The 26,368-nt window shown below is 35.4% G+C and overlaps 1 protein-coding gene across 1 annotated transcript in view; it reads left to right on the plus strand.

The window, feature by feature from the left end:
* Window positions 1-26,368, plus strand: part of ODAD2 (outer dynein arm docking complex subunit 2) — an 80,943-nt gene that overhangs the window by 32,349 nt on the left and 22,226 nt on the right. Inside the window, exons 11-18 of the mRNA XM_069859449.1 lie at window positions 135-344; window positions 508-744; window positions 2,162-2,272; window positions 2,786-2,940; window positions 6,264-6,506; window positions 13,741-13,855; window positions 24,320-24,508; window positions 25,072-25,293. Coding sequence (XP_069715550.1) covers window positions 135-344; window positions 508-744; window positions 2,162-2,272; window positions 2,786-2,940; window positions 6,264-6,506; window positions 13,741-13,855; window positions 24,320-24,508; window positions 25,072-25,293 — 1,482 coding nt within the window. The remainder of the gene's footprint in view (window positions 1-134; window positions 345-507; window positions 745-2,161; window positions 2,273-2,785; window positions 2,941-6,263; window positions 6,507-13,740; window positions 13,856-24,319; window positions 24,509-25,071; window positions 25,294-26,368) is intronic.

Below are 26,368 nucleotides of genomic sequence, written 5' to 3' on the forward strand. Positions count from 1 at the left end.
AACTTTCTGTTTCCTTATTTTGTTCTGGCTCAATTTAAAATATCAAATTTTTGAGATAACCCAGCATTTTAAAGATTTTTTCTCTTTGTGTATACTTAAATGATGCTTAACTCTGGTTATCTTCTGTTATTTAGATTGGTTCATTAAAAATCCTGAAAGAAATTAGTCAAAATACACTGATGAGACATGCAATTGCAGATCTTGGGGGCTTAGAGATCATGGTGAAAATCCTTGACTCTCCAGATAAAGATCTAAAAAGTTTGGCAGCTGAAACAATTGCTAATGTTGCTCGATTTAAACAAGCACGAAGGACAGTAAGGCAGCATGGAGGAATCAAGAGACTGGTAAGCAGACATTAAGATCTGTACCCTTCTTATATGCGTATTTTTGTCTGAAAAATACATCATATGTTGCATGCATGATTCTTGTGGTAGGGTTTGCTATCATTAAAAAGCAGTATGATGTCAAACTTCCCTGTATATAATTAAAAAAATGTGATTTTTTTAGGTTGGCCTGTTGGAATGTAGTTCAGTGGGATCAACCAGTCTAAAACCATATCAAGCGAAAGATACTGAAATAGCACGCTGTGGGGCTTTGGCCCTCTGGAGCTGTAGCAAAGGCATCAAAAATAAAGAAGCAATCCGTAAAGCTGGTGGCATTCCATTATTAGCTAGGTGGCTCAAATGTTCACATGCAAATATCTTGACCCCAGTAGTGGGGACACTACAAGAATGTGCATCAGAGGTAAGTAAACATATAGCTAAGTTGTTTCTAATCATTACAGGATGACAACAAAAACCCAATCAAAGCAATTAGCTACTAATAGGAAGCATTATGTGTGAGTGTGCCTTATACCAAGGCAATGGATTAACCAGGAAGTGAATGCTTTGTGTGATCAAATTGTTTTTCAGAAGGCCACAGCTTTTAATGAAGTAAAGATCAAATATTTTTTATTTAAAAGGCTAGGAGTAGTTTATGACAGAAAAAAATATAGAAACAATATCCCTAATCACTTTCAGGGTTTTTTTTTTCTCTTTTTTTTTCATCATACTTGACACATTTTGCAACTAAAGATGCTATATTCTGGTTAATCAGTAAATTTAAATTCTAAAAAGCTAACCTGCAGGTGTGGCCAATGCAGTGCAAGGCAGTGTGGTTTACAGTGTCCTTGTGAATTTGGTAAGGTCTCATTGATTGCAAAAAGAAGGGAACATAGAATCATAGAATAACCAGGTTGGAAGAGACCCACCGGATCATCGAGTCCAACCGTTCCTACATATGTGATTTTTCTACAGATTTTCTTGTCAGGTTTCACAAATTTAAGTAGACGAGGTTTTTAAATATGAATACAAGTAATTTTTACCATTGCCATATAAGATGAGTGGTTATTTCTCCATTTGTGGAATCTTATTTAAAAATAAGGTGCGTTGCACTAAAGGCCAAAAATATGCCTGACCTCTCTTGGTGAATGTGAGATGTGGAAGACATGATTTTTCAGAAGGTTTTACATTATAAAACTCTTTGTATTTTCAAAATTTTCATCTTGAACTGCTCTGGTTTATGCAAGCTCCATGAGACCTGGCAGATTTTTTTGAGGGTTTCTTATCTGGCCAAATTTGGAAATAACACTAAATGCATCTCTGACGCAGATGTTTCCTCTTTCTTAAATAATGGTTCCCTGTTACAATGCCTGTGGGTTAAAATCTGGAAGAAAATATCACAAAAACCTTTTTCTCCTAAGAACGTGGTTTTTTAGCCTTGTTTTAGGAATAGCTCCATTGTTTGGCTGCTGTCTCTCAGTGAAATGAGTGGGCACTTCTTGATCCCATTATGAAGTATCTTTTTCTTCCTTGGCTCTTAGCAGGAAGCTTAAATGCCTTTCAGAAAACTCTGAATTCTGTTTAAGCCAGGTAGCTACCAAACAGGCATTGCAGCAACTGTTTTTACAGGTGATTGGAAGAGTACTGCAGAGAATTTAAATACTTGATTAACTTTGAAAACATGACTAGTATTTTCAAGGCAATGTGGATGACTTACATTTAAAATAAAGTACAAGGCTTCTCCCTGTCAGGGACTAGAATTGTAGCACTGTATTATTATTGTGACTTGTGTTCTTAACTATTAATATACAGGATTTAAAAGATGTACTTTATCTTTTTAGCCAAGTTACAGACTTGCAATGAGGACAGAAGGAATGATTGAGAACCTTGTGAAAAATTTGAGTGGTGAAAATGAGGAACTTCAGATGCTTTGTGCAGGTGCCATATTTAAGGTAATTGTATTATTATAATCAGTAGATCAGAGCCAGTATTAGCCCTTTGTTTTCATGTGGTTGTCAGTTTCAGTGTTTCTTATTTATACTATTTCTCTAATATGTAAGAAATTACTTCATTAAAATGTTTATGGTCTTTGATTTAATTCTTCTAAGAATATTTTAGCTGCATATTTAGTATTGTAATTAAGTTCCTATCCGCTTTTCTTGTGTGTAAGCCCTAAATTGCACAGGTGACCAGTTGAGAGAGGCAGGGAACACTGTGCAAAGAGCCGCTTTGGTTTTTTTGTGTTTGTTTGCCCTTAAGGTGGACAATGTGACAGTATAAGAATTACTGCATATACTGAAGTGGTTTACTGTCAAAGTCTCTGAGTTGTTAGTATATTGAGATGCTTTAATAAAATACTTGGAGTTTTCTGTATTAGTTTTTACTAGTTACAACATAATTCACCTAGGTTTTGAGGACATAATTTTACACATTTTACATGATATATATTTCATTTTTTTGTGTAGTGTGCAGAAGATAAAGAAACACGTGACCTGGTTAGACAGCATGGAGGTCTACAGCCACTGTCTATTTTGCTTGGTAACACTGAAAACAAACAACTTTTAGCAGCTGTGACAGGAGCCATCTGGAAATGTGCAATCAGTGGAGAAAATGTGTCAAAGTAACAACTTAATTTTACAAACATTTATTGCATTGTTACGTCTTGATTTTATGGGCCACTATTATTTTCAAAATTATTATGTCATGATTCTTCAAAATCATACTTTATAATCAGTTGGTCTTTCAACTTAGGTTTCATAGTACTTCAAAAATTGCCACCTGACATTATCAGGGTACAGGGGAAACAGTGTTAAATCTTAAGAGTCAATGAGGACAATTGGTGCCTCTAAAGAATAGTTAAGATATAGGACAATGAGTCAGGAGGTGTACAAGCACATACTAAATCTTGGACACATGGGCATATCTGATGTCCTCACTCCCCTCTGTAGTTTACAAACTGAAGTCAATGCTGCATGGTAGTTAGTTAGCACACTCAGCTTGAATGTTTTAAATCAAGAGACAGAACAAATTATCTCATTCTAGGGTAGATAACCCAATACACCTTAGATCTGCTTGCTTTAGAAATATACTAGAATCTAGGATAGTTGGCATAGATACCTCTCTCTATAGAAAGGGATCATAAAACTAGCTTAGTCTGGACACCCAGCTTCTAAATTAGTGAAATTAACTGATGAGAATGCTATCCTAGGCACCTGCAACCTCTCAGTATCAGGGTTCTGAGTCTGAGATTGTGACAGCAGGAGTTATCAGCCCTCCACATTTCATGGAACAGCTTATTGGTTGAGAACACTTGTTCCTATGCTCTAAAATGAAGTCATCAGATTCACACACCTTACCTCAAAAAAATCCCTGCTTCACTGCAGTAGGCTTCCTGCTGAGTTTATGCTGCCCTATGCAGAGGAATGTAAGGCCCATAGGCTGGAAGGGGTATCACTAAGAGGTAGCACCCCTAATTTTAGTGTGCTTTGATGGACAAGCAGATATGATCAATAACTGCTGGATAAAAATTACAAAAAAATCCAGTAATAAGGATTCACACTCTGGCTTTTTACTGTCCTAAATGAGTTCCCAAACTGTTAGTATAGAGAGTCATGGTCTTCACATACTCTACCACTGTTGTAATGTCCTGTAATGCTTTTTGCACTCTTGACTGCACAGTAACCTAGCTTTTCAGAAGCGTATGTCATTCTTTTCTGAGGGTTTTGGGTATTTACACGGAGGCATCCTGGTTCTGGATCAATCAGCAATGAGATCAACTGAATGACTCACTCTGTACTAGTCAACTTAACAGGGCCAAACCTTTCAGGGTTCAGGCACTATGTTATGATTATCCATACTGTTTAACTGCTAACACCAGTCCCTTACACAGTTCGGCGTGTGCCAGCGAGCACTCTCCCAGACAATGCCCAGACGCTCCTTGGGAACGGTGCAGGCAACAGATTGTTTCCATTAGGCAGAATGGGTGGGGCCACCCTGGATTGTGAGGATAAGAGATTTTAGCCACATGGATGCTGTGTTGTGCTTCTTGTCCTGAGGGCTAGAGAATGAGCCATCGCCTGTTTTATTTATTAGTATAGCTGTAGCCGATAATTCTGTCCAAATGCAAACAGATTTTTGCTGGGCTACTCACATATCTTTGGCAAGTGCTTGACACTTCATGACGGTTACTAGCCAGGCACAGCTCCAGACTTGAGCTGATTTGATATATTATGTAGTGCTAAGTCTGAAGCAGTAAACCTATCCAAACTCAAGATGGGAGGGCACTGCAGAACAGGGAGAGGGGATAATATGAAAGCACATAAGTAGATCTGGAAGGATGAGCTTGTGTCTGGCATGAAGCTAGTACTAACAAACCCTGCTGGCTCCTGCAGGGCCACTTAATTGTCTTTGAACTACTCCACAGTGTTCCTTACACCTGAAGTACATTGCTGAGATGTTGTGCTGACTCAGCAATGGCCTGATACAGGTGTCTAGGCCTGACTAGTTCAGTTTCCAGTTTGTGTGCAAGCAGCCGTACTGCTTCTGGACACAAGATGGCCTGAGCCAACAGCTCTGTTGGAGCGCAGCCTGCCCGTCGCAGAGCCAGCTCATACCTTTCGGTCTGTGAAGCAGTTGATACACAACACAGATAAAGTAGCCAGAGGAAAGCAGGGTTTTTAAAAAATTCTTTGTTTCTCCTGTTTTCTTCCTGTTCATGTTTTATCTTGAAAGAAAATTTATAGGGATACTCCCAGATTATAGTAAGCAAAGAGAGGAAGATTTCTCCTTACGCAAAGACTCAATTAATGAAAAATTAAGTTTCTCATTCCTTGGTAGCTTTAACTGCTATACTGCTAAACCAGCTTGGAAAGTTAATTTTTATTGAAACAGTTCTAGTTCTGCTATCAAAATCTCAAAAATACTATTTTTTTTCTTGCCATGTGCACAACAGATTCCTGGAAAATACAGAGTACCCCAGGTAGACATTTCCAGAAGCTACAAGTTGTAAGGGAGGTACAAATGAGAACTCCGTACCCTCAGAGAAATTACAGGGAAGAACTATGTGTATTTACACTAAGGTATAAATCAAAGCGTAATTATTAGTTAATGTGCAGGTTAGATCTAACTGGATATTCCAAGTGGAATTGTCAGAGCGTATCATAGAAAACATATGAAAAGCAGTTACAATGTCTGTTTAATGTTAAGAATCTTCTGAGTTCTGAACCAAATGAACTTAGAAAGCAGCCCCGGTACGGAAGAGTAAATTCTTGTTCTGAAAGATGAACTTCTGAGGTTTAACATGCATCTGCTTGTAAGATGGGATGCTATGAAGAATGAGGGAAGTATTAACATAGCAGTCAACTCAATTTTCTGTCAATTACTTCTGTTTCAAAATCTAATCTAACATAGCATAACGGAAATGTACTAGAACTATAGGTCTGACCTTAGGAAAATGCACTTATTACGCCTAAGTTAAATATAGAACTAGTCAGGGCCAGCCCTCTACAGACTAACATGTACTGAAAGGTATGGTGATCTTTTGGTCCAGAGAGGTGGAAAAGGATCTGGTACACCACTACTGTGCTGTTGTTAACGTGACAGGATAAAGTACTGAAAGTTTGGCTGCCACAGTACTTGATAGTTTTCCAGGATGTTTTCAACTATTTATTGATGTTGCATCCACATGTCAAGTTTTAGAAATCCTCTAATGACTCTGCAGATTCCTACATAGCCAAATTGGAGAAATGTATTTAAAAAGGTAAATAATTATGCTATAGATCACACTTTCAAGAATTGATTGAAGTGATTCACCTGTATTGTGATTTCTTCAACAAGATACTTTACATACAGAAATTAAACATCATACTTCAATTATAATTATACTTTAATTATAAAATAAAATACACTGACAATAACAACTTTGGGTTTATATCTGTATTTTAGATTTCGGGAATATAAAGTCATAGAAGCTTTGGTAGGACTGCTCACTAATCAGCCTGAAGAAGTTCTTGTAAACGTCATTGGTGCACTGGGAGAATGTTGCCAAGAGCCAGTAAATCGAGCTACTATCCGTAAATGTGATGGAATACCACCTCTAGTGAATTTACTTACTGGAACTAATCAGGCGCTACTTGTGAATGTCACAAAAGCAATAGGAGCTTGTGCAAAAGAACCTGAAAATATGATGTAAGCTCTTCATATTCTTTGCTTTTTAAACACTGAATTTTTTTTTTTTAGTTATTCTGGCACAAACATAGTCAAGTTTAATCGGACTTAAAAGGATATTTTACTTTTTGTTTTGCACTAGCCCATGTGGGGTAGTTTTATCCTACTGTAAAATGTGTGTGTATGTGAGAGAGAGAGAGAGAGAGATTAAGGAAGTGTATAGAATATAAAGCTGTACATTTTGGAAAAAATCAGATAAGCCTTTAGTAAACTGATTTTTCTTACAGATAAAATTCAAAGCTACAGAGCAACATTTTAAAGTGCTGTATGATAGGCACCTGTTTTGCCTTCTCCTTTTGCATCTGTTCTGAAATTATGAATCACAGACTAACACAGAGAAATTAATTCTGAAAGGAAATGTGCATGTTTACAGTCATGAAAAATCATTCTAAAATTTTTAGAGTATTATTTGTATTTTCTCTGGTTTGTCCCTCTCTAACATCCCTTGTATGAACTCAGACTTTTTTTTAGGCCCCTTTCTCCCCTCTTATTCCTTTGCAAAACCAAATAAAAAGACAGTCTTTTTTTACTGAAAGAGTAGCTACTCTCTTTGGTTTTGTGATGTAGATTTGTACAGCTTACAAAGACACTTGAGTTTAATGATTAAATATTCCAGTTAAATGTTGAGGTCGATATTACTGTGCTTACTGTTTCCTTATAGGGGTATTTACCTCAAGATTCTCAGCATATTTCCCTCCTTATACATAAAGAAGGTCAGAAAGAGAGTTTTGATTTGCATAATTCTCTTGATATTCATATAGCAGTGCAGGGAATTCTTTTCCTGAATAGGGCTTTTGTTTTCATGCTTTGACTATTACTTAGTGGCAAAAGGCTAGATGGTACACAGCTGTAAACATGGGTTGTATGAACAGTTAGCCATGTAGCACAACAGTATACATAAATAAAATCAGTTTTTACAATGTCTCACTAAAATTCAGCCTTTAGAGTAGTATACTGACCTAACAAAATTAATATCGTAAACCAACTGAGAAATCTAAAAGCCAATAAATATAAATTGATATTTATGAAACCTCAGATATATTCCAGTACTCGAGACTATCACTTCTGGTATCCAGTATGGATAGCTTCATACTGGAATGTGGTCAATATAAGCACCAAAAATAAAACAAGTTGCTGCTGAAATTGTTATGAACGAAGTCCAACTTGTTTTTAAGAAGGAGAGAGTACAGGTTGTTTGGGATGAAATTTTATAAATTTCCAGAGTGGACAAAGGGATCAAATGTTGGATGAAAATATGAAAAAAAAATCTCTGTTGAAAGATCTCAACTTTCAAAATATTTTAAAAAATATTTTAAAACACTAGCAAGTAAGCAAGATCTTAGATCAAAGGTCAAACGTACTTCTTACTACTACAGAAAAAACTTTATGCAGTAATTATTATTGTTAGGAAGACTGTGACAAGCACCTCCTGTATTGTGCTGTTTAGATCTGTAGTACTAGAAGAGATAATGCTGCTGTCTTTGCCAAAGTCATGATTCATCCAGGCATGGAAAAGTTTGATACCTATCCAGCAAAACATTTGAGAACAATGCTTAGTTAAAATATTGACACCAGTGGAGCTGCTGACACATTCTAATTATTTGCTTGGCTGAGTGCTCTGCTTCTACAGGGTTAAGGTACTAGATTCCTGCTTGTGCACCCCTGCCCCTGAAAAAAAAGAGACATCAATTCCTTTCACTTCTGCTCCTCTCTGACCAGTAGAGCAGGAATTGAAATTGAAGCTCATCATCCAAACTGCTGTCCTTTTTGGGAAGAGTAAGTCACCAAAGACATGAAGGATACATAGTCTGTAGCATCACTTTTTTCCATTTAGAGAATTTGGGACTAAACCGATAGGTAGTCTTGTTAGACCCTACTTTGGAGTTCATCTTTCTGTAAACATTTTCTGATGTTCTTATCCAAGCAGACACATCTTGACAAGGATGCCCAGTTGTGCTGAGATTGTCTTCTAGAAAGAAACAAAGCAAAGCCACTTGTAGCCTTTTAAGTACATACACGTGATGAGAATACACATGATGCAGTTTGATACTTAGCTGTTTCTGGTCGTTCTGGTTCATCTGACTGGATCCCTATCACATTCCTTATTTTGTAACCACTTATTCCTCAGAATGTCAGGTTCTAGGAGATCAGTTTTTCTCTACTATTAGTTTTTCTTCTGGTGAATTTGACTGGCAGGTCTTAAGGCTTGTCTTTGCCATCTAGTACAGACAAGCACTGTTTATAGAGTTACTGTTTCAGTATGGCGCTACTAAAATTCTGAAACTGTGATAATTTTTCTGGATTCTGCTATCATGACTTTCGTAAGTAGTAGAAACCCAGAACACAGCAGGGAAATTTAAAGGGAATATCATGCCCTCATAATGACTAAGAATTTTCAGATATATTGAGAGCAGCCCTGCAGAGAAGGACTTGGAGGTGCTGACTGATGAGAAGCTTGATGTGAGCTGGCAATGTGTACTCACAGCCTGGAGGTGTTCAAGGCCAGGTTGGATGGGGCCTTGGGCAGCCTGATCTAGTGGGATGTGCCCCTGCCCATGGCAGGGGACTTGGAATTAAACATTCTTGAAGGTCCTTTCAAACTCAAACTATTCTACGTTTTTATGATTCTGTGATACTATGATTCTATGATATTCTTCATTTCATTAGCTGCATGTGTGCTTAACAAGTGTGGATTAGAGACGAAATATTCAGTTAAGCAGTCTTCTATTTTGAATGTGGTTGTACTTGCAGCAGCAGGTATGTGGAAACTGTACAGACCAAGAGTGGAGCTCATGGAGTTTCTGTGAATGATTCATGGGAGTGTAATGAAGAGGATGGGATTTGTATAAGGAATAAAAAAATAAGAGTGTTCCATGAAACAGTGCAGTTAACTTCTGAGTGAAATTTTACACATTCTCCATTCTAAGTCTGCTACATGGCCATGACAGAGACGCCACTGCACATCTTCTATGTATATCTGTCTTTTAAAGGAACTTTTTATGAGTTACTCTTCTTCCTCTTACTAAAAACTGAAGACTAGGGCATATTCCTTAAATGCCACTGTATTTTTATTTGTCCTTTTCATTTGAAAACCTTTAGACTTCATCTCTAGCATTCATAACTGAGGGTTTAGAATCTTACAAGCTAAAATGTATGATTATTTTAGCTAAACAGATGGAGTTTGAGTCATTGGCATATAACACTATTTATCAAAGTAGTCTACAGCAGCTAGTGAAAGTTTTAAGAAACATGCTAAATTGTGGTTTCAAAAGAGACAAGATTACATTCTGCCACAATTAAAGCCTGTAATCTTACCAGTGAGCACAATACAGAGTCAGTATGACTTAGTTTATTTACATTTGTATTTGTGGTCTATATTGGCAGGCAATTAAACTAGACTTCTCAAAAGTTTTAGCAAATAATACTGTAACAGTAAAAGATGATAGATATGACAAACAGATGTCTAGGCTATGTGTGCATGTGTGTTTAAGCAATTCATGTTGAAGTTTCTACTGGAAATGTTCAATATTAAGTTTGAATTTGAAAGAGAAGTACTATTTTAGATTAACAACTTTGCTAGTTTCATATTTATGCACTATATATATACATAAAACCAAAGTAAATGTCTGATATTGTTACCTACATCTTGCACAGCCATCTCATGATATTCAGTGATGTTATAATAGCAAGGTTCTTAAATGAAGTAGTGTGAAAAGTTTCTATTAAACAACTGTTGACTATAAACAGCCAAGAAAAGTTATTTTAAAAAATGGTCTTGTTAAAGTATCTGCACTGGTCAAATAGCCAATGTCAGTTCACTGTAACCTGGGCTTTCCCAGAGGTTGTCCTAGACACTGCAGTCATCTCTGAATGGGTATAACTGCATTAAAATTATTTGCCCATAAGACATATTCTGTATACATCATATATTATCTGTTCTGTGTGGAAACCAGGAAGATATTTTGCTCATACACCCTGCAGTTACCTTTTTGTAAGAGTGATGTCAGCTGCATGCCCCTTCATCTCTGCACTAACCAAGTCTGGCCAGTGCAGCAGTGCCTCTTCACTCCAGCTATTTCTAACTGCCAGTACAAGTATTTTTCTATATATTTTCATGTACTTCTAGTGAAGCACAAGACAGCAATTACCTATAATAAATTTATATATCTACTTCGGGTGACTTTCACGCTTGTTAAGACTTTGATAATAGCATTCTATACATTAGGTACATGTAGTTCGACTATTCTATAAAGCAGTTAAATATATGTTAAGATTTTTTTATATCAGCTAAATATTGTATTATTTCAGCTTTTATGACATTCCTTTCAGCTTTCAAAGGAAATGTTCTCTGTCTTTATTGAAAGAACTGTCCTATAACAGTCCTGTGAGTGGCTGTTTTGATAAGTTTAACTGTAGTTTTATTTTATCATCATAATGTCAACAGATTATTATGAAATATATCATTTAAGTGACTGTAACCACAAAGTGATTAATATGCTAGCTATGGATCAAAGCATCATTGAATGCCTTAAAAAAATTTAAGGTATGTTTGCTTATATTATTGTGGTAAGTAGCTTTATTGCAACAACCTCCTAATAATCCTGAAGAAATTTTTGGAAGAAAATTAGGTACAAAAATTATAAATAAAAGCAAATCAAATTATTGTTCAGCATAATGATATTAGGGCTGAAATCTTAAAGATTATAGGTCTATTTTCACGTCTCTTTGTTCATCTGTAAAGAAACCTAAATGTGTATTTTTATCTACTTTAAAAAGGAGTTTTCACATAGAAAGGAAATTAACATCTAAGCACTTTTGTAGAGGAAACATTTTTCATGGCCATTTATTTTAGTGCTCCCTTGGCTTTTATGGCAGATGTGCCTGTTCAACACCCAGTTTTTTCATCTGCTACATTGTGCAATGAAAACATAGATAGATAAAAAATTGAACTGAGAAAGAATTAGTAACTCGATTATCACTGCTTTCTTTAATAGGCAAATATATGTTCTCAGCAAGATGGAAATAAAAGGGTTTGTTCTTGCATGGTGATTGTGCAATGATAAATCTTCCAATAAGAGAATTTAAGAGCATTGTTCTTGTAGGTAGAGTTCTTTTCATTTGAGTTAATTTAGTGCAACTGAAGAATACAGTAATCAGTGATGAAGAGTGCACATTGGAAGTTAGTTTGTTTTGCTATACTGTTTTTTAGTTTGATTTTGTATGTGTTGTATAGATGGGACAATACACTATCAGATATTCTGAGCTGTTCTGTGGGATGTAAGGCAACTGGTCTTTCTAGTCATCAAGCAAAAGGCAAAACTCTTTTTTAGAAAATGAACCATAGAATGAGAAAAAGATGGAGAGAAGACAAGAAAACTGAAATGAAAATGAAAGTAAACTTTAAATTGAACAAGAAGCTTTAAAAAAATTAGAATGGGCAGATAAATCAGCCTAGAGGTTGGGTTTTTAAGTGTGGTGGAAAAATCTGAGCTCAGTGTTTGGCTTCTGTCTCTTGATTTTTATATACTGGTTGGAGCTAGGTCATTTATATTTAGCCCCTCTTGGGAGGAAGTACCTCATGTTGGTAGATGGTCAGTACTCTGCTTGACTAGAAGAAGGATTCATGGGTTCTTTTTTAATTATTTCCAATCTTGGACAAAAACCCATGTGCTTTCTGAAATGACAGGAATGTAATGTTAAAATTGCTGAAACGTGCTGGGAGTTTGGAGGGATTTAAAACCTTGTTTTGAAGATTTTACTTAAGTCATCCTTACTATAGTGAACATATATATGTAACTGTGGAGCCTTTGGTCATGCTGTTTTATTTTGAGGTGTTAAGATTTATGAATTTGGCCTTTGAATGGCTATTGTCTTGAAGTTGATTTGGAGCAGAGTACGTAAAATAAGCTGTATTAAAATTAGCAGATATTAAATAACTTAAAATGTTTCAACCATAGCTTTGTGCAAAATAGTATTATTTTTAAAAGTGTAGTTCATTAACCAGATTGCATAAAAGTGTTACAAATAAAATTCTTGGTTATTTTAGACAGAGTTTATGTCCTTAATTATTTTTTCTGCTTTAAATGGTGGTAGGATTACATACAAAGCTGATTTTAGAATTAGTTTAAAAAGTTCTCGTCAAACTTATATATTGTGAATACAGATGAGCCTTTTTATGCAATTTTCTAAGCATGATAAAGATGTAGGCTATTTGTATACTATCACATTTTTACTTTCGAGGTTAGAAAATGAGGATACATTTGCTTTTCTTTATCTTGAGCTTATATACTTTGGTTTTAACATATCTTTTTGAAAAAAAGAAAGGCATGTTTGTAAAGGCTATTAAGTTTTGTTTGACGTTCCTTTCTGTTTAAGGTATTCACTGGACCCTAATGTGAAGTTATGATTCCCAGGCTTGATTGATATGTAAACATAACACAGATGGCGTAGAGATGATTCTGATGATAATTTCTCTGCTAGTCATGGAGATACTTTGATTACAGTGTGTTTAAGTAATTATAACAGTGTTCAGTGTTAGTCTTGTTGGTAAGGAACACATGGGAAACAAGTTACATGTTATTCATACCCGACAAAGGATGCACTGTGGTGTGACCATTTTAATTTCTAATGCTAGATTAGAAACATAGCATTTTAAAATATGTCATAGAGTAAGGTAAATACATTAAACATAGACTGAATAAAAACTTAAGAACATAGTTTTGGGCGTAAATATTTGTTTTGGAAAGTGTTTGTTACTATATGAAAGAAGCCAGTATGCTTGAATTCAGATTTCACTTTGCATGCAGATCGTTAAAAAGTCACATGCTTGTTTTCACATTTATGAGTTCTGGTTATAATGTGGGGGTTTTTACTCTGTCTTCTATGAGCAATTTAAATGACAGTGCTGAGGAAAAAGTAAGCAACATTAATGAGATTTAATTAGAAAGCATATTCTCTCTTTACATCACTTGTTCACACCCATCTGCTTTAGTAAGCAGTGTTTCCTGAATGTATTGATGGTGATTAGCTGAAAATAAAACACAAGCACTTATATAAAGCAACAGAGTATGTTAAAGAAAATCATAGCAATATTTCTTAAAGCAGTGTTCAAAACAAACTGATAAAATTTAAAATTTAACATTGTCTGCTCCATAATTAATTGTCTCTTTTTTTTTGGTCTGGTTTTTTTCAATAGGATAATTGACCATTTAGATGGAGTTCGTTTGTTATGGTCATTGTTGAAAAATCCTAATCCAGATGTTCAAGCAAATGCAGCTTGGGCTATTTGTCCTTGCATTGAAAATGCTAAGGTAAGAAAATATTTAAAATAATAATTTTGTTATATATATATACACATTCAATTTTTATATTTGGATGGATTCTAGCAATACTTGGCTGTTTACTACTTAGACTCTATTTTCATTCTGTTAACGTCTTAAAAAATAGAACTATTCACTTTCCAAAAGTGAATAGTCCTCCATCTAGAGCTCATTGTAGCATTCTGTTTTGTTTTTACAGTGCTTACTGTATTTGGTAAATATATTTTATTAACTTATCATGACCAAATTTACTGTTCCCAAAGAAAGCGTGCTGAAAATCTGACAATGATGAAAACAGAAAGCTTCTACTCGCAGGATATGAGTAGCATTGGTAGTTGTAGTGGTTCTCCACTATGAGGTACTTCAGCTATGTTCTCAAGAGACCACAATTTGGTTTGAGAGCATATTTCAGACTTGGTGCCAATGTAATCTTTAGATTTTCTGCTCAGACTGCCAACAAAAAGTGCCAGTTATGAATACTGGTTGTTGTGCAGGTTAGTTGTGCACAGAAGACTAAGCTATTCATTTATTCTGTGTCAGTTTCCAAATAGAGATAAAATGGTGAGTATAAGCTCTAAGTTATCTTCACTGAATTCTTACCACTGACCCATGGTAAAATAAATGAGGAAGGTTTTGTTTCCTATTAGAAGTTTCTAGAATACTAAATAGACTTTCATCCTTAGTCCTTGTACAGTAACGTCTTCCATTTCTAATTTGCCTCTGTTCTTAATGCAACTTTTGCATCTTCTGTCTTATATACCACAAATATGTATCCTTATATATATTGTTTGAGATCCTAACTAGGTAAAGAATGGAAATTCCTTCAAAGTGCTAGATAACCTTAGCATCCTTTGGAGGCAGTGTTTGAATTTGAGCACTGCATGGTTGCTGTTAGTTTACATAGATAGATGGATGTAGATACAGATATATGGATGAAAGTATGGTGAGAACCTTTCGTCTTGACTTCTATAACTTAAGCATTTTCTATTCCCTCACAATGATTTCTATAAGGGCGGCTTGCTTGTTTTTAAAACATGCTGGTTATTCTGAATTATCTTTCCATTTTTTTTTTACATACCTTTTAGTATAATACAGGTTTTTGTTATCTAATGATGGGGTGTATGCATGTCCCCTCTCTCAAGAAAATAGTATACTCTCTCTTGAACAATATGGTTATAACTGAATGTTAAATTTTACTTACCTCAGTACTGAGGTAATACTGTAATGCCAGAATAGAACTCCACATTGCTACAGCTTCTATTAGAAGCACTTTTTCAAAAACTTAGGGGATAGAGGACAACTACTGAAATTATAGGCTACTTGGGGATTTTTCTTGTTTTTTTTCCTCTGGATATTCAATGACTGTAAGCTATGTACATCCTTAGTGTAGCCATCCTCCTTTCATGTCTCTTGGCTGCCTGCCTAAATGCTAATCTGTGACCCCACAAAGAGTCCTTTGTGTGAGACTGAGGCAGAGTGGCACACTGAAACAAACCTACCAATAATACCCTTTCCTCTGACACTGAATGGAAATATGTATAAAGCACTGATTATAGCCATGCTGTGGAACTGCAGTATCTATTTCTATCTAAATAAAATTTTGAATTTTTTTCTTCAAAGTTAATGGTAGTGAACAATTTACATGATCTTCCAAGATGCACAGTTTGGTTTCTGCAGTGCTTGATTCAAAAGCAGGAATAACTATGTGACTTTAAAAGGATTATGTGCATTCCGTTTTTTCCAAGCCTGTGCTTGGGACTGCAAACTGTGTTTCAAATAGCTGTGAGCTTGGAATCTGGATTTGTTTTTATGTTCTGTGGAAGCTGTAGAGGTTCTTTTCTGTAGTGTGGAGGTTTATAGATGAACTTGTTAGTATCAGAAACAAATTTTTTATAACAATGTGGTGCATCATCCATTTTTCTGCACAGACTTTTCCAACTTAAAGGTTATTTTCTATTATATTGATAAAATCTGAGAAAGTAATCTATCGTGCTTTTAGAGTTGTTATTGTCATAGTATGTGCGTACATGATTCTCTCTCATGCACTTATTCTTTCCATAATCTGTTTAAGATTAGAAAGTCTTCCTTTTCTGTTTGACAGTTAGGGGTGCAGGAGTTACAAAAAGCCAAGGTTTGAATTCTTGGGATGTTTAGGTGCTAGCCATTATTGGGCTTTTAGGTCTAGCTAGTTTGCCTGCTGTTACGACAGGAAGTTAATTGCAAAGAGACCAAATTCCAAGTTCCCGTAGTCCTAGATTATGTATGTCAACAGTTATATTTTGGTAGCTGGTTCTTCCCATAGAATAGAATTCTATCAGTATGATATAGGTAAGTGATATTGTATGTTGCAGCCATATGATATAGGCCAGTGACAGATCTAAGACTTTTTAAACAGAGGTTATAAAGTCTACACTGTAGTACATAAACTGTTACTGCTCTGGCAGCTGTAATGTTGGTTTGATATGAAATATCACTTCTGTATGCCAGCATTGTTTCTAAATATTTTTATCCTCAAGAATTTCTTGTAGAGTGAAGAGCTCACATGTAGGCTGGCAGTGATATAATTTGAGTGGTAGAACTCTCCTGATAAAATTGACCCAGCGCCTTTGAGTGCTAATTGTGAGTCTTAGACAAATATCTCATGATTTTGGAAAAATTAGTTAATGTATTTCTTCAAAATATAATACTTAAAGAGACAAGAATGTGCTTTATTCAAAGAAATGACCTTGGTAGTAGCAAATTCTTATTAATTAGTTCCTGAGTTCCAAGAGGAAAAGTTACTACTACAGGCACATTGGTAATGACAAAGTGTTAGTACACAGTCCAAACCCACAAATGATTGTGAGAAATGGCTAAGAAATATCCACACAACTCTGCTGATGGTGGAGCAGCAATGTTTGGTTATGATGCTTCTTTGAAAAACAGTATTTATAGTGTTCTCCCACTGTGCATCAGCTCAACAGAAAAATTGAGAGAAACTATGAAGATGTTATTTGAACTATGGTAAAATTCATCCAAAGTGATTGTGCAAATATGAGGAGCACTGTCAGCTTGAGTTTGTATGAAAATACTTGTTTCCTCTCAGAGTAACCTTTCAATAGTATGTCTTGAAGAGAAAGGAAAAGGAAAAGGGAAAAAAAGAAAAGGTTATAGAGTTTATTTTCCATCCTCATATTCAGTGGAGTTTTGAGTGCATATTTTAGAATAAGAGTAGTAACGTCAGGCATCATCTTTTTCTCTGTCCTTTGTCTGTGCTTGCATATCACTTTTCAGCTTTCAAAGTTTCAGTTTTAGCCTTTGCTATAGCTACAGCTCTGAAAGCTTTCCTAAAGAATTGCAGGAAGCCAGTCTGTCAAAATAATTTAAGTAAACAGACTGAGGCTGGGTATTTGAGCGAAGACAGGAAGAAAGTTATTATATTTTCTTCAAATGTACTTGAAAATGACATCTCACACCTTTCTGATAAAGTATGATCCTGCCTGCCCCCGAGGTTATTGCATCCCTTTCGAGTCTGCAGTGGAATGTCATGAGTGTGATGAAGGATGATCAGCCGTCTGAAGTTGTCTGTGTATTTCCTACATACAGGGAAGGAGAATGTCCATGCTGATCCTCAAAGCCCCCCAAATCAAAACTCAGCCAGGTTTAAGGGACATGAGATGGGTATGTGTGAAGTTGAAGTAGCCTTCACTCTTGAAGAAGTCTTGTAAACTGAGGAAGGGTCTTCTCCTGGAGTTAAGCTGTGTGTGGAAAATACACTGCTGATGACCCATGCTGTTTAGGATTCTTATACAGATTTTGCTTATGGAAATTTTAGCATAACTAAGTGTATAGAACACTGTTGTTAATTTGTTTTGGATTTGAAAAATTTTACTTAAGTACTACCAATCCTTTTTGTTTTCCTACCATTCTTTGGTTAAACCTATAATGTCAAAATTCCCTGCTGAAGTGTGTGTACAGCGTTTTCCAGTTTCTTTGTTTTCCTTGCTATGCTGCTTGAAATTCTATACAGAAACCTTGGCAGTTCAAACTTAGTGCTCTTACTGCTCTCTTTCCATTTTCCTATTTTGTTTCTCTAGACATTATCATTTTAAACATCAATCATACTTACTTCTCTATATTTGATCTCATTTTCAAGCAGTTTTTAATTTGTGATATCTGCATGTAGACGTTCCAAAATTTTAAGCATTTGTTATGGACTAAACTTCAAAAGAGTACTATAAGAGAAACAAAAAGGAATTTTTGGCTTGCCTCTAAGGCCTTCCAGAGCACCAGGATCCTTGGAGATCAGGAAGCCAAGCTTGGCTTGGTGAATCCATAGCTGACTGCCACACTTGCCATGCAGGAGCCAGCCTATCCAATGATTTTAGACACAGACTGCCTGGAAGTTTAGTGAACCAACTGTCAGGGGTTTTTCTGGCTTCCTATAGACATATTACCCTGGAGATTTTGAATGAACTGACATAAATTGCCCTGAGGTCTGTGATGTCTACAAACATAGGACTCCAGTTCCTGTAAAACACATAACCTGAAAGCTGGGAAACCAGGAGCATAAACCCTGGCTCTCATTGGGGACCATCAAGTCTAAGTTGCATGCAAAGCAGCTGCCTGAGAGCTTGGAGACCATAAACAGCCAAAAAGCTTAGGAGCTCCTGGAGACCTGGCTTTCCAGCTGTTTGGCAGCCCATCAGGCAAGAAGTCAGGGATTCTATGAAAACCAGAAGCCAATCAGCCTGGCAGGCTACTCACCAGCCATCTGGCTGACAAGAGAAAAGATGAAGAGGCATGTTGGTAATATAGCCTGCCTTTCTGCCTGGTTTCTGTCAAAACTTTTCAAGAAGTCATTGTGTTCTTATGGAAGATTTTGGTTCCATTCCATTAGCATTTTCTGATGGAATACTGTTCCACTGGAAAGCATTTGACCAGCTTTCCTTGTAGCTTAGTTTATAATAGCTACACATGCTAGTCAACAGCTTGTCATGTAGCTTCTGTACTTTTAAATTAGGCTTGCTAATTAGATTTTAAAAATCTATAGAAATGTTAAACCCCATCCTCCTCACATTTCTTCTTTTTCATCTCTTCTTTTTTTTTTTTTCTACTTGTCCATCTCGCTTTTTTTCTCACACTTGCCATGTGGACTTCTATAGATTTTAAGGCAAGAAAAGACCGTGGAGATCATTGTCTCACTCGCTGCATAATATAAACCAGAAAATGTCAAGCAATCATTTTATCTAGCACAGAAGCTTTTGATTGAACTATAACATATTTTTTACTTCATGCTTGCTTTTCAGATTCTCAGTGGTCTGTTACTGTAAGTGGTACAATATGATATTATTTGACTTCTCACGTACCACTGTAATTTATGAAAATCTGCTAGAGTTGCAATGACACAAACAATAATTGTTACAACAATTTATTATTTTGTGTTGTCACTGCATCTGTTTAGCTAGAATGTCCTCAAAACATTCCAATTTTGCTGTCTTGTTTCTCTACAGTATTAAACTCTGTATTAGTGAAGGCTATCTCACAACTACAAGAAGTTTGCCTAGACGCTTACTTGGATTCGATTCAATTGAAATCCAATGGAAATAATGTTTAGTTTTTCCAATTATTCAATGTTATCTATTTCACATACTTCCATTATTAAAATGCTTTTTAAAATAATCCAAAGCAAATAATGGTATTTTTTCTACTGTGATCTCAAAGGACTTTTGATATTAGTAGTTTCACTGCTTCTGTGAACAAAATTAGGATTTTGGTATTTACTCAGGATTGAACTTCAGTGAGAGTTGCGAGGAGGAGGAAAAGTAGGTGTAGTCTGCCAGACTGAAAAGTAAGAAAAACAATAGATAAATTGACTACTAAAAGTTGCATGAGTGATTATTTATACTTCCCTCACCCACCGTCTTTTACAGAACATGCATTGCATCCTTTCTTGGGCTGTGCACTTGGCTAATGGATTTCTCTTTTGTTTCTTGAAACTATTGATAGCAATGAACTTGCCAAGTATTTAACTGTGCAATGGTCAGATCCCTGAAGAGCCAGGAGTAAGGAATCCTGCTTTTCCAGGAACGGAGTAGAATCTTAGCCATGATAAAGTTGTTCTGATTTGTTGCTCTAGCTTTAGCTGCTTCAGTGAGGTGAAAAGGACAGGAAAATGCATGTTGATTTTCTGCTGTTATTTTCCCAACACAGAGGAGTTGTAGGAGTAGTGAAGTAGTCTCGTCTTACAAAGTGTTTCTTCATCACTTCTGCTGTAGTGAAAGCCTCCACAGCTGTATAGACAGGAATAAAATAAGCCTTTAAGGACAAAGCAATTTGATTAATATTACTATTGTTTAATAAGAAAATACTACTGCTTAATAAGAAAATGAATAGAAATTTCATTACATAGATTGTATGTTTCCGTTTCTCATTGAACAGCTATAATAAAGAAATTTATCTGTTGTGTTTCTTTATTTGAATGTTAAATTAGGCTGTTCATTAGGATGATAAATTGTTCAGTTGGCCATGGGGGATGGAAATGGACAGCTTCCTTCATTGAAAAAAAGGTAGTTTAAAGATGGCTCTTGATAAATTTATTTGCACAGCCATGCCATCACTTTTTTTGGGCAAAAGCAATTCAATCTTACAAATTAGCTCTGACAACTCAAGCTTTTTAAGATGTTCTAAGAGTCCAATACTACTTGTTTTTAGTGGAGAAACTTTTAGCTTTTGAGTGACATATTTTGAAAGATAAACACAACGTGGGTTTGTAATACGGTGTTTAGCTTTAAATCTTTCATATAAAGAAACAGTATTCACTTTGGAAGACATAAGAAAGTAATTCAGTTACAGAAGAATTCAGTAGTTCTTTTACAAGAACTGTATGTCTCAACTTAAGGCTGATGAACTTCAGTTACTTAATGAAAACAACCACAAAAAACATACAATACGATGACAAGAAAACTCAAAAACCCCAAATACTCTCCTTGTATAAATACTGCAAAGATTGAGTGATTTTTCCAAGTCTGTCTTTCTGCAAATATCATAATGCTTTCTGCTCCTAATTAAGAAATTATGGGTAAAGTTGGTCTGTCTCACAGTATTTCTGCTCTTGGCAGAGGCAAATGTAGAAATAAAGTGAAAAGGGAAATCTAACCAGATTTTGTAAATAGTCATGCAGTTCAACAAGATAAAAATATGTGATTAAAATGTAGCAGAATGAGGCATTTATTAGCACAACAGGTAACTTTGCTGGCCTCAACATCTATGCCAGGTAGCTTTTTCTTTTTGTTACTGATGGGATTGCAAACTCCTCCCTTTGAGTCTAGTTTTGGCATGATATTTATCATACTTTCTGAGGATAAAACTTTGCCCACTAGTTAGAAGACATGGTCATGTGGAGGCTTTAAAAATCTTCTTATCTCTTCCTGTTTTCTTCAGCCACTTAAAATGTAGTTTCACTATCTATATTTCTTCCTATGTGTCATGACAGAGATTTAAAATGAAGATATTTCCTGTTAATACACTAAAACGTTCTTCCCCCCTCCAATTTTTAATGTCTTTATTACTTCTTTAAATGTCTTTGTGTTTGGCCTCTTCTTTGTTCAGCTCAGGAAATATTAAAACAGAAGCAATCAAGCTATCATTAGCACACTCTCAGATGTATATAATATAATTATTTATTTTATTGCTTATTAGTGGGAGTGATTTCATCCATGCTTTTATCTATAAGGACTATTTCTTAGGCTTTAATCTTACTTTCTTAACATACGCTTTTTTCTTCTGAATTATTCTAACTGAGTAACCTTGTTACAACAACTAAGAAAGAAGTAAGGTTTTGTCACAATAGGTAAGAGGGGGGTAGGTTACCTAAATCCACATAAATGCATTCTTCCTTTCTTTCAGGTTGTTTTAGTGTTACTGCATCCTAAGATGTTCTCTAAGCTCTTCAAAACAGTTTGTTGAATAATTCCGTATGTAACATTAAAGAAAGTAAATGTAGTTTAATGGCTATATTAATATATTAGAGTTTGCAGTATATAAATACCAAAGGATAAATGTAGTCTTGGGCTGGAAACTAAACACTTCCCACTTCAAGCTCAGTATCAAAATTGTGTTATGACCTAATAGTAAAATATCCAGACTTTGAAACATTGACATTTACATTTCTACAGCAAAGCACTATGGGTACACATGAAAGTCACACTAATAGCTGAAAAGAACAAACTTTTTGGATTAAGTCTCACCAAAAAAAAAAATAAAATTGTGTGTTGATTAATTTAGAAAGTGGAATTTAAAGACTGTATTTTTGCTATGTGAAACAGAAAGTGCAAAAAAGATTTCCAAAGACACATTTTATTTTTCTTCTCTCGTGTTACAAAAATAAGTATAAAGGAAAATGCTTGAGATTATTCAGAAACTAAAATCACAGAAATTACTTCAGACTTTATAGTATGAGCAGCTATCTCATCATTAATACAAGTATAAAAAAAAAAGAATAAAGTATAAAGAATATATTCAAAAGAATTAAATCCAGACCTCCACAGTCACAGGCACAGCTTCATGTAATTTCATCTTTAAATATCTTTAAAGTATGGCAATTATATATAAGAGATGCACATCTTGCAGTAAAAAAAAATAAAAAATAAGTAGAAGTTTACTGTACAAAGCAAGTATGTGGCTTTGCTAAGAGATATCAAAAAGATTGCATTTGTTGTTGAAATTTCTTTAAAAAAGAGATCTTGTAAGTAACAATGGATTTTAAAGCTCTCATTTTAGTCTGCTCATTGTTCTTCAAATTTCTTGTTTCTTTACTTTTCTTTTTGTCTGGCACAGACCACCAGACTGTACCCACAACCACATTTGGGAAACTTTCCTGACATGTGGTTTCTGTAGCTTCCCTTTGCTTTTCATCACTGGTAGAAGGTTTTGTCCTTGTGTTTAGCAGGTTTCACACATGATTATTGAAACTCTTTATTTTTACTTACTTACTTACTGATGGATTGTTTAGGTATTATTCCATCAGTTTAGTTGGACTGTACTCCTTTACAAAATGTGGAAAGCATAAGCGTGTCAGAAAAGAAATTTAGCAAGTAGGGTTATAATCACCTGGAAAGAAAGAAAGTATGTACAGGTAGAAAAATTTAAAAATAAGATGGTATACAGTTTAGCTTCTCTCTTCATGAAATGTCTTTCAAGATCATGAATAATAACAATACATAGATATCTGAACCATGCAGAAAAGCAGAACTATTTTCATGAATGACAGGGCCCCTTTCAAATCATAGGCACATTACTGTAGGAGCCAATATTTAGATGCGAGGTAAGAAGGTCTTCCACCTTCAAGAAATCTGTGTCTCAGGAACTTTTTAAATCAGGGGGAATACTTATATATTGAATAACCTTTAATGGACTTTTATTTTCTCATTGAATTTGTCTAGTTAATTTCTAACGTGAACTTGTAACAGCCAGTGCAATCCTGTTCCAAAAACTTCAACAACTTAACTATGCTTTGTTTAAAAAGAACTTTCACTCTGAACATGCCGCTTGCTAATTTCTTCTGATGCTCCCAGTTCTTCTAGGAGAGATCCTTGTGTGCCTTTTCCATCCTATGCAAAATTCTGTAGACATCTACTGTAACACTCAGTGTTTTTCTCTTTTAAATCCTTGAGTGTCCTAGTTGGCTAGTCATTCCTTCTACAGAGCAGCTCCCTACCTTTGATTATTCTTGTTGTCTTTCTCTAGGTCTTTTCTAATTTTACTATACAATCTTCAAAACAGAAAAAATAGAATGGATCTGTGTATTGTATTCAAGATCAAGGCACGCTGATCAGTTTTCTATTTCTTTTCTAAGAGCATACTTAGACATTTTGCCAGAGTTGTGTAGTGTCCTTTAGTGATATTCTGCATTGGTTGTTCATATTCTGAGGTACATCATGGTTCTCCTGTAATTGCTGTCATGAGTTGTGTAACCTCCCCTTTTAGATATTTCCGAATACTCATTTGCATTGCTACAAAAAAATAACATTACCATTTCTTTGTCTTAATTGTCAGACTTACTGTAGGAAATAGAAGATACTATTAGAGACTAAACACAGGTGTCTGTTGCTGTATTAGATGCCCTGAGGTATGTGAGGCACCCCTGGCAAACATGATACACATAAAGGGAAACTTGCATCCTTCCAGAGTGACAGCTTGAGGCTGTAAAGAATACCCTGTGGTATCTAAAATGTCACTTGATACTTTTATTTAAGCATTGAATTTGCGTCTAGATAGTGGTATGTAAAACAATCTAACTGTCATATGTCAATCAAGAGAGCTCCAGGTTCCAAATTAGACATATTTCTTGGTGAAGGCAACACAGCAATAGCTGCAGTTTTGAATAAGTATGTCATGCCAATCTCTTTTCTTAACATTTGGATATAAATACCGATTGAGTGTTTTAAAATAATGTTTCTTTTGATTCTTATTTAGGACGCTGGGGAAATGGTTCGATCCTTTGTTGGTGGCTTGGAACTGGTAGTCCATTTGCTAAAATCAAACAATAAAGAAGTTTTAGCAAATGTATGTGCAGCCATTACAAGTATAGCAAAAGATGAAGAAAATTTGGCTGTTATAACAGAACTTGGAGTCGTCCCTCTGTTATCCAAACTAGCAAACACAGTAAGTAACATCTAAACACATGCTAAGTATTTGAATTTCCTATGTCAGTCTACATTACAGCCATGTAAAAGTTTATGTTAAGAGCAGTAGATTTGACAACAGCTACAAGGAGGAGCTGTAGAATCCTTCCTCTGTGAGATGCATTGGACATGAAAATACTCTGCGGCTGCTACTAAAAGTGCTTTGGAAGATGAGTTTCATTTTAATAGTCACTGCTGCTGGATATTGCTTTTCAGAGATGCAGCTGCTGTATGGAAAAAAAAGCACAAAGGGTCAAGAGAGCAGTAAATCTGAATCATGCAGAGATTTTTGATGATAGGGCTACATGTTACATTTTAATGCTAATCTTATCTAATTTCCAGTAATTCTAAAAGCACCTCTAAGATAACATAAAAATTCACAGCATTTATAACAATAATAATAATAAGGCACCATGCCTTACAGCTCTCTCCAGTTTTAATTGTACTGCAGTTAAATTGAATTGCTTTAAAGATGTTTGTTCCGCTTTCCTGTGAAATTTTTGTTTTATTGTGTTGTCTTTATTACGTTTTTATGTTCTTCAGAGCAATAACAAATTAAAGCGTCACTTAGCAGAGGCCATTGCCCAGTGTTGCACGTGGGGGAGGAATAGAGTTACCTTTGGAGAGACCAAGGCTGTAGCTCCTTTAGTACGTTACTTGAAGTCAAATGATCCTTCAGTTCATAGAGCTACAGCTCAGGCTTTATATCAGCTGTCAGAGGATCCCAACAACTGTATCACGATGCATGAGAATGGAGCGGTGAAGGTGAGGTGGAAGATTTTTCTTATTTGGATTTCAAATTCTTGAAAGGATTTGGTTGAAAGAAAAGATCTTCCATTTGAAATACTTTTGAATGTTTCTGTGTATATCAGATTTTGTGAACATCATCCTAAAAATGTATGTTTCAGTAGTCAATTAGGGATTGGTATTTCCATTGCTAAAGACATCAGAGCTAGGTGATTGTTCAGAATGAGAGTCTGATGTGGACATTCACCTCTAGAGTATCTGACTTTGACCTAGGCTGGTAGTGACATTAACATCAGCATTTTGTCATTCACAAGTGACTTTTGCAAAAGAAGTTGGGTTGTCTTAATGGATAGTTGTCAAGTATGGCAGAAAGTCACCTAGGAAATGAAAGTACCTGGATTTTGGGACGAATGAAGATAGACCGATACAAAGGCATAGTTTACTTGGAGCTGTTTCAGCAAATTCTGCATTAACTTATAAAAGGTCTTATTTTGGGAATAAGGTATAATAACATTCTGAAAAAAACCCAACTTCCTCTAGAAAGAATTTTTATTCTTAAAAGGATTTTTCATGCAAAGTTATATCTCACTAGTTGAAGCCAGAAGAGTTTTTCCTTTGTCACAGGAGAGATAAGGTTTGTGGCATTAGCGATGGAAGTAGTAGGTGTTCTCAATTTTCATAAATTTCCTGAAAGATTCAGTATTTAGAGACTTGTCGTTTTACTTCACGTTCAGGTAAATGCATTGAAAGTAAGAGTTGACTTACAATGCAGTGTCATTAACAATGTTGAATTTATGCCTGCACTAATGATAATGCACTTCATTGTGAGCAGTTTCACTTCTGGCACACTGTAATGGTCCTGCATTATCATACATTTATGTGTAGTTGGCTGTATCTGTAATCAGGTTAAGAAGATGCACTAGTAAAAAATATTTAAAGATTCAATTTAAATGCCAGCACTTGAACTGACTCAAAGCTAAGCTACCCTTTCAGTGCTGGAAATAAACATCTTAACAGTTGAATTATATTGACTATATAGCACAGAATAATATAGAAGGTCCAATACAAAGAAAACAAGACTAACTCTATTGCT

Source organism: Phaenicophaeus curvirostris, chromosome 6, assembly GCF_032191515.1.
Source record: "Phaenicophaeus curvirostris isolate KB17595 chromosome 6, BPBGC_Pcur_1.0, whole genome shotgun sequence".
In the NCBI taxonomy this organism is placed as follows: domain Eukaryota; kingdom Metazoa; phylum Chordata; class Aves; order Cuculiformes; family Cuculidae; genus Phaenicophaeus; species Phaenicophaeus curvirostris.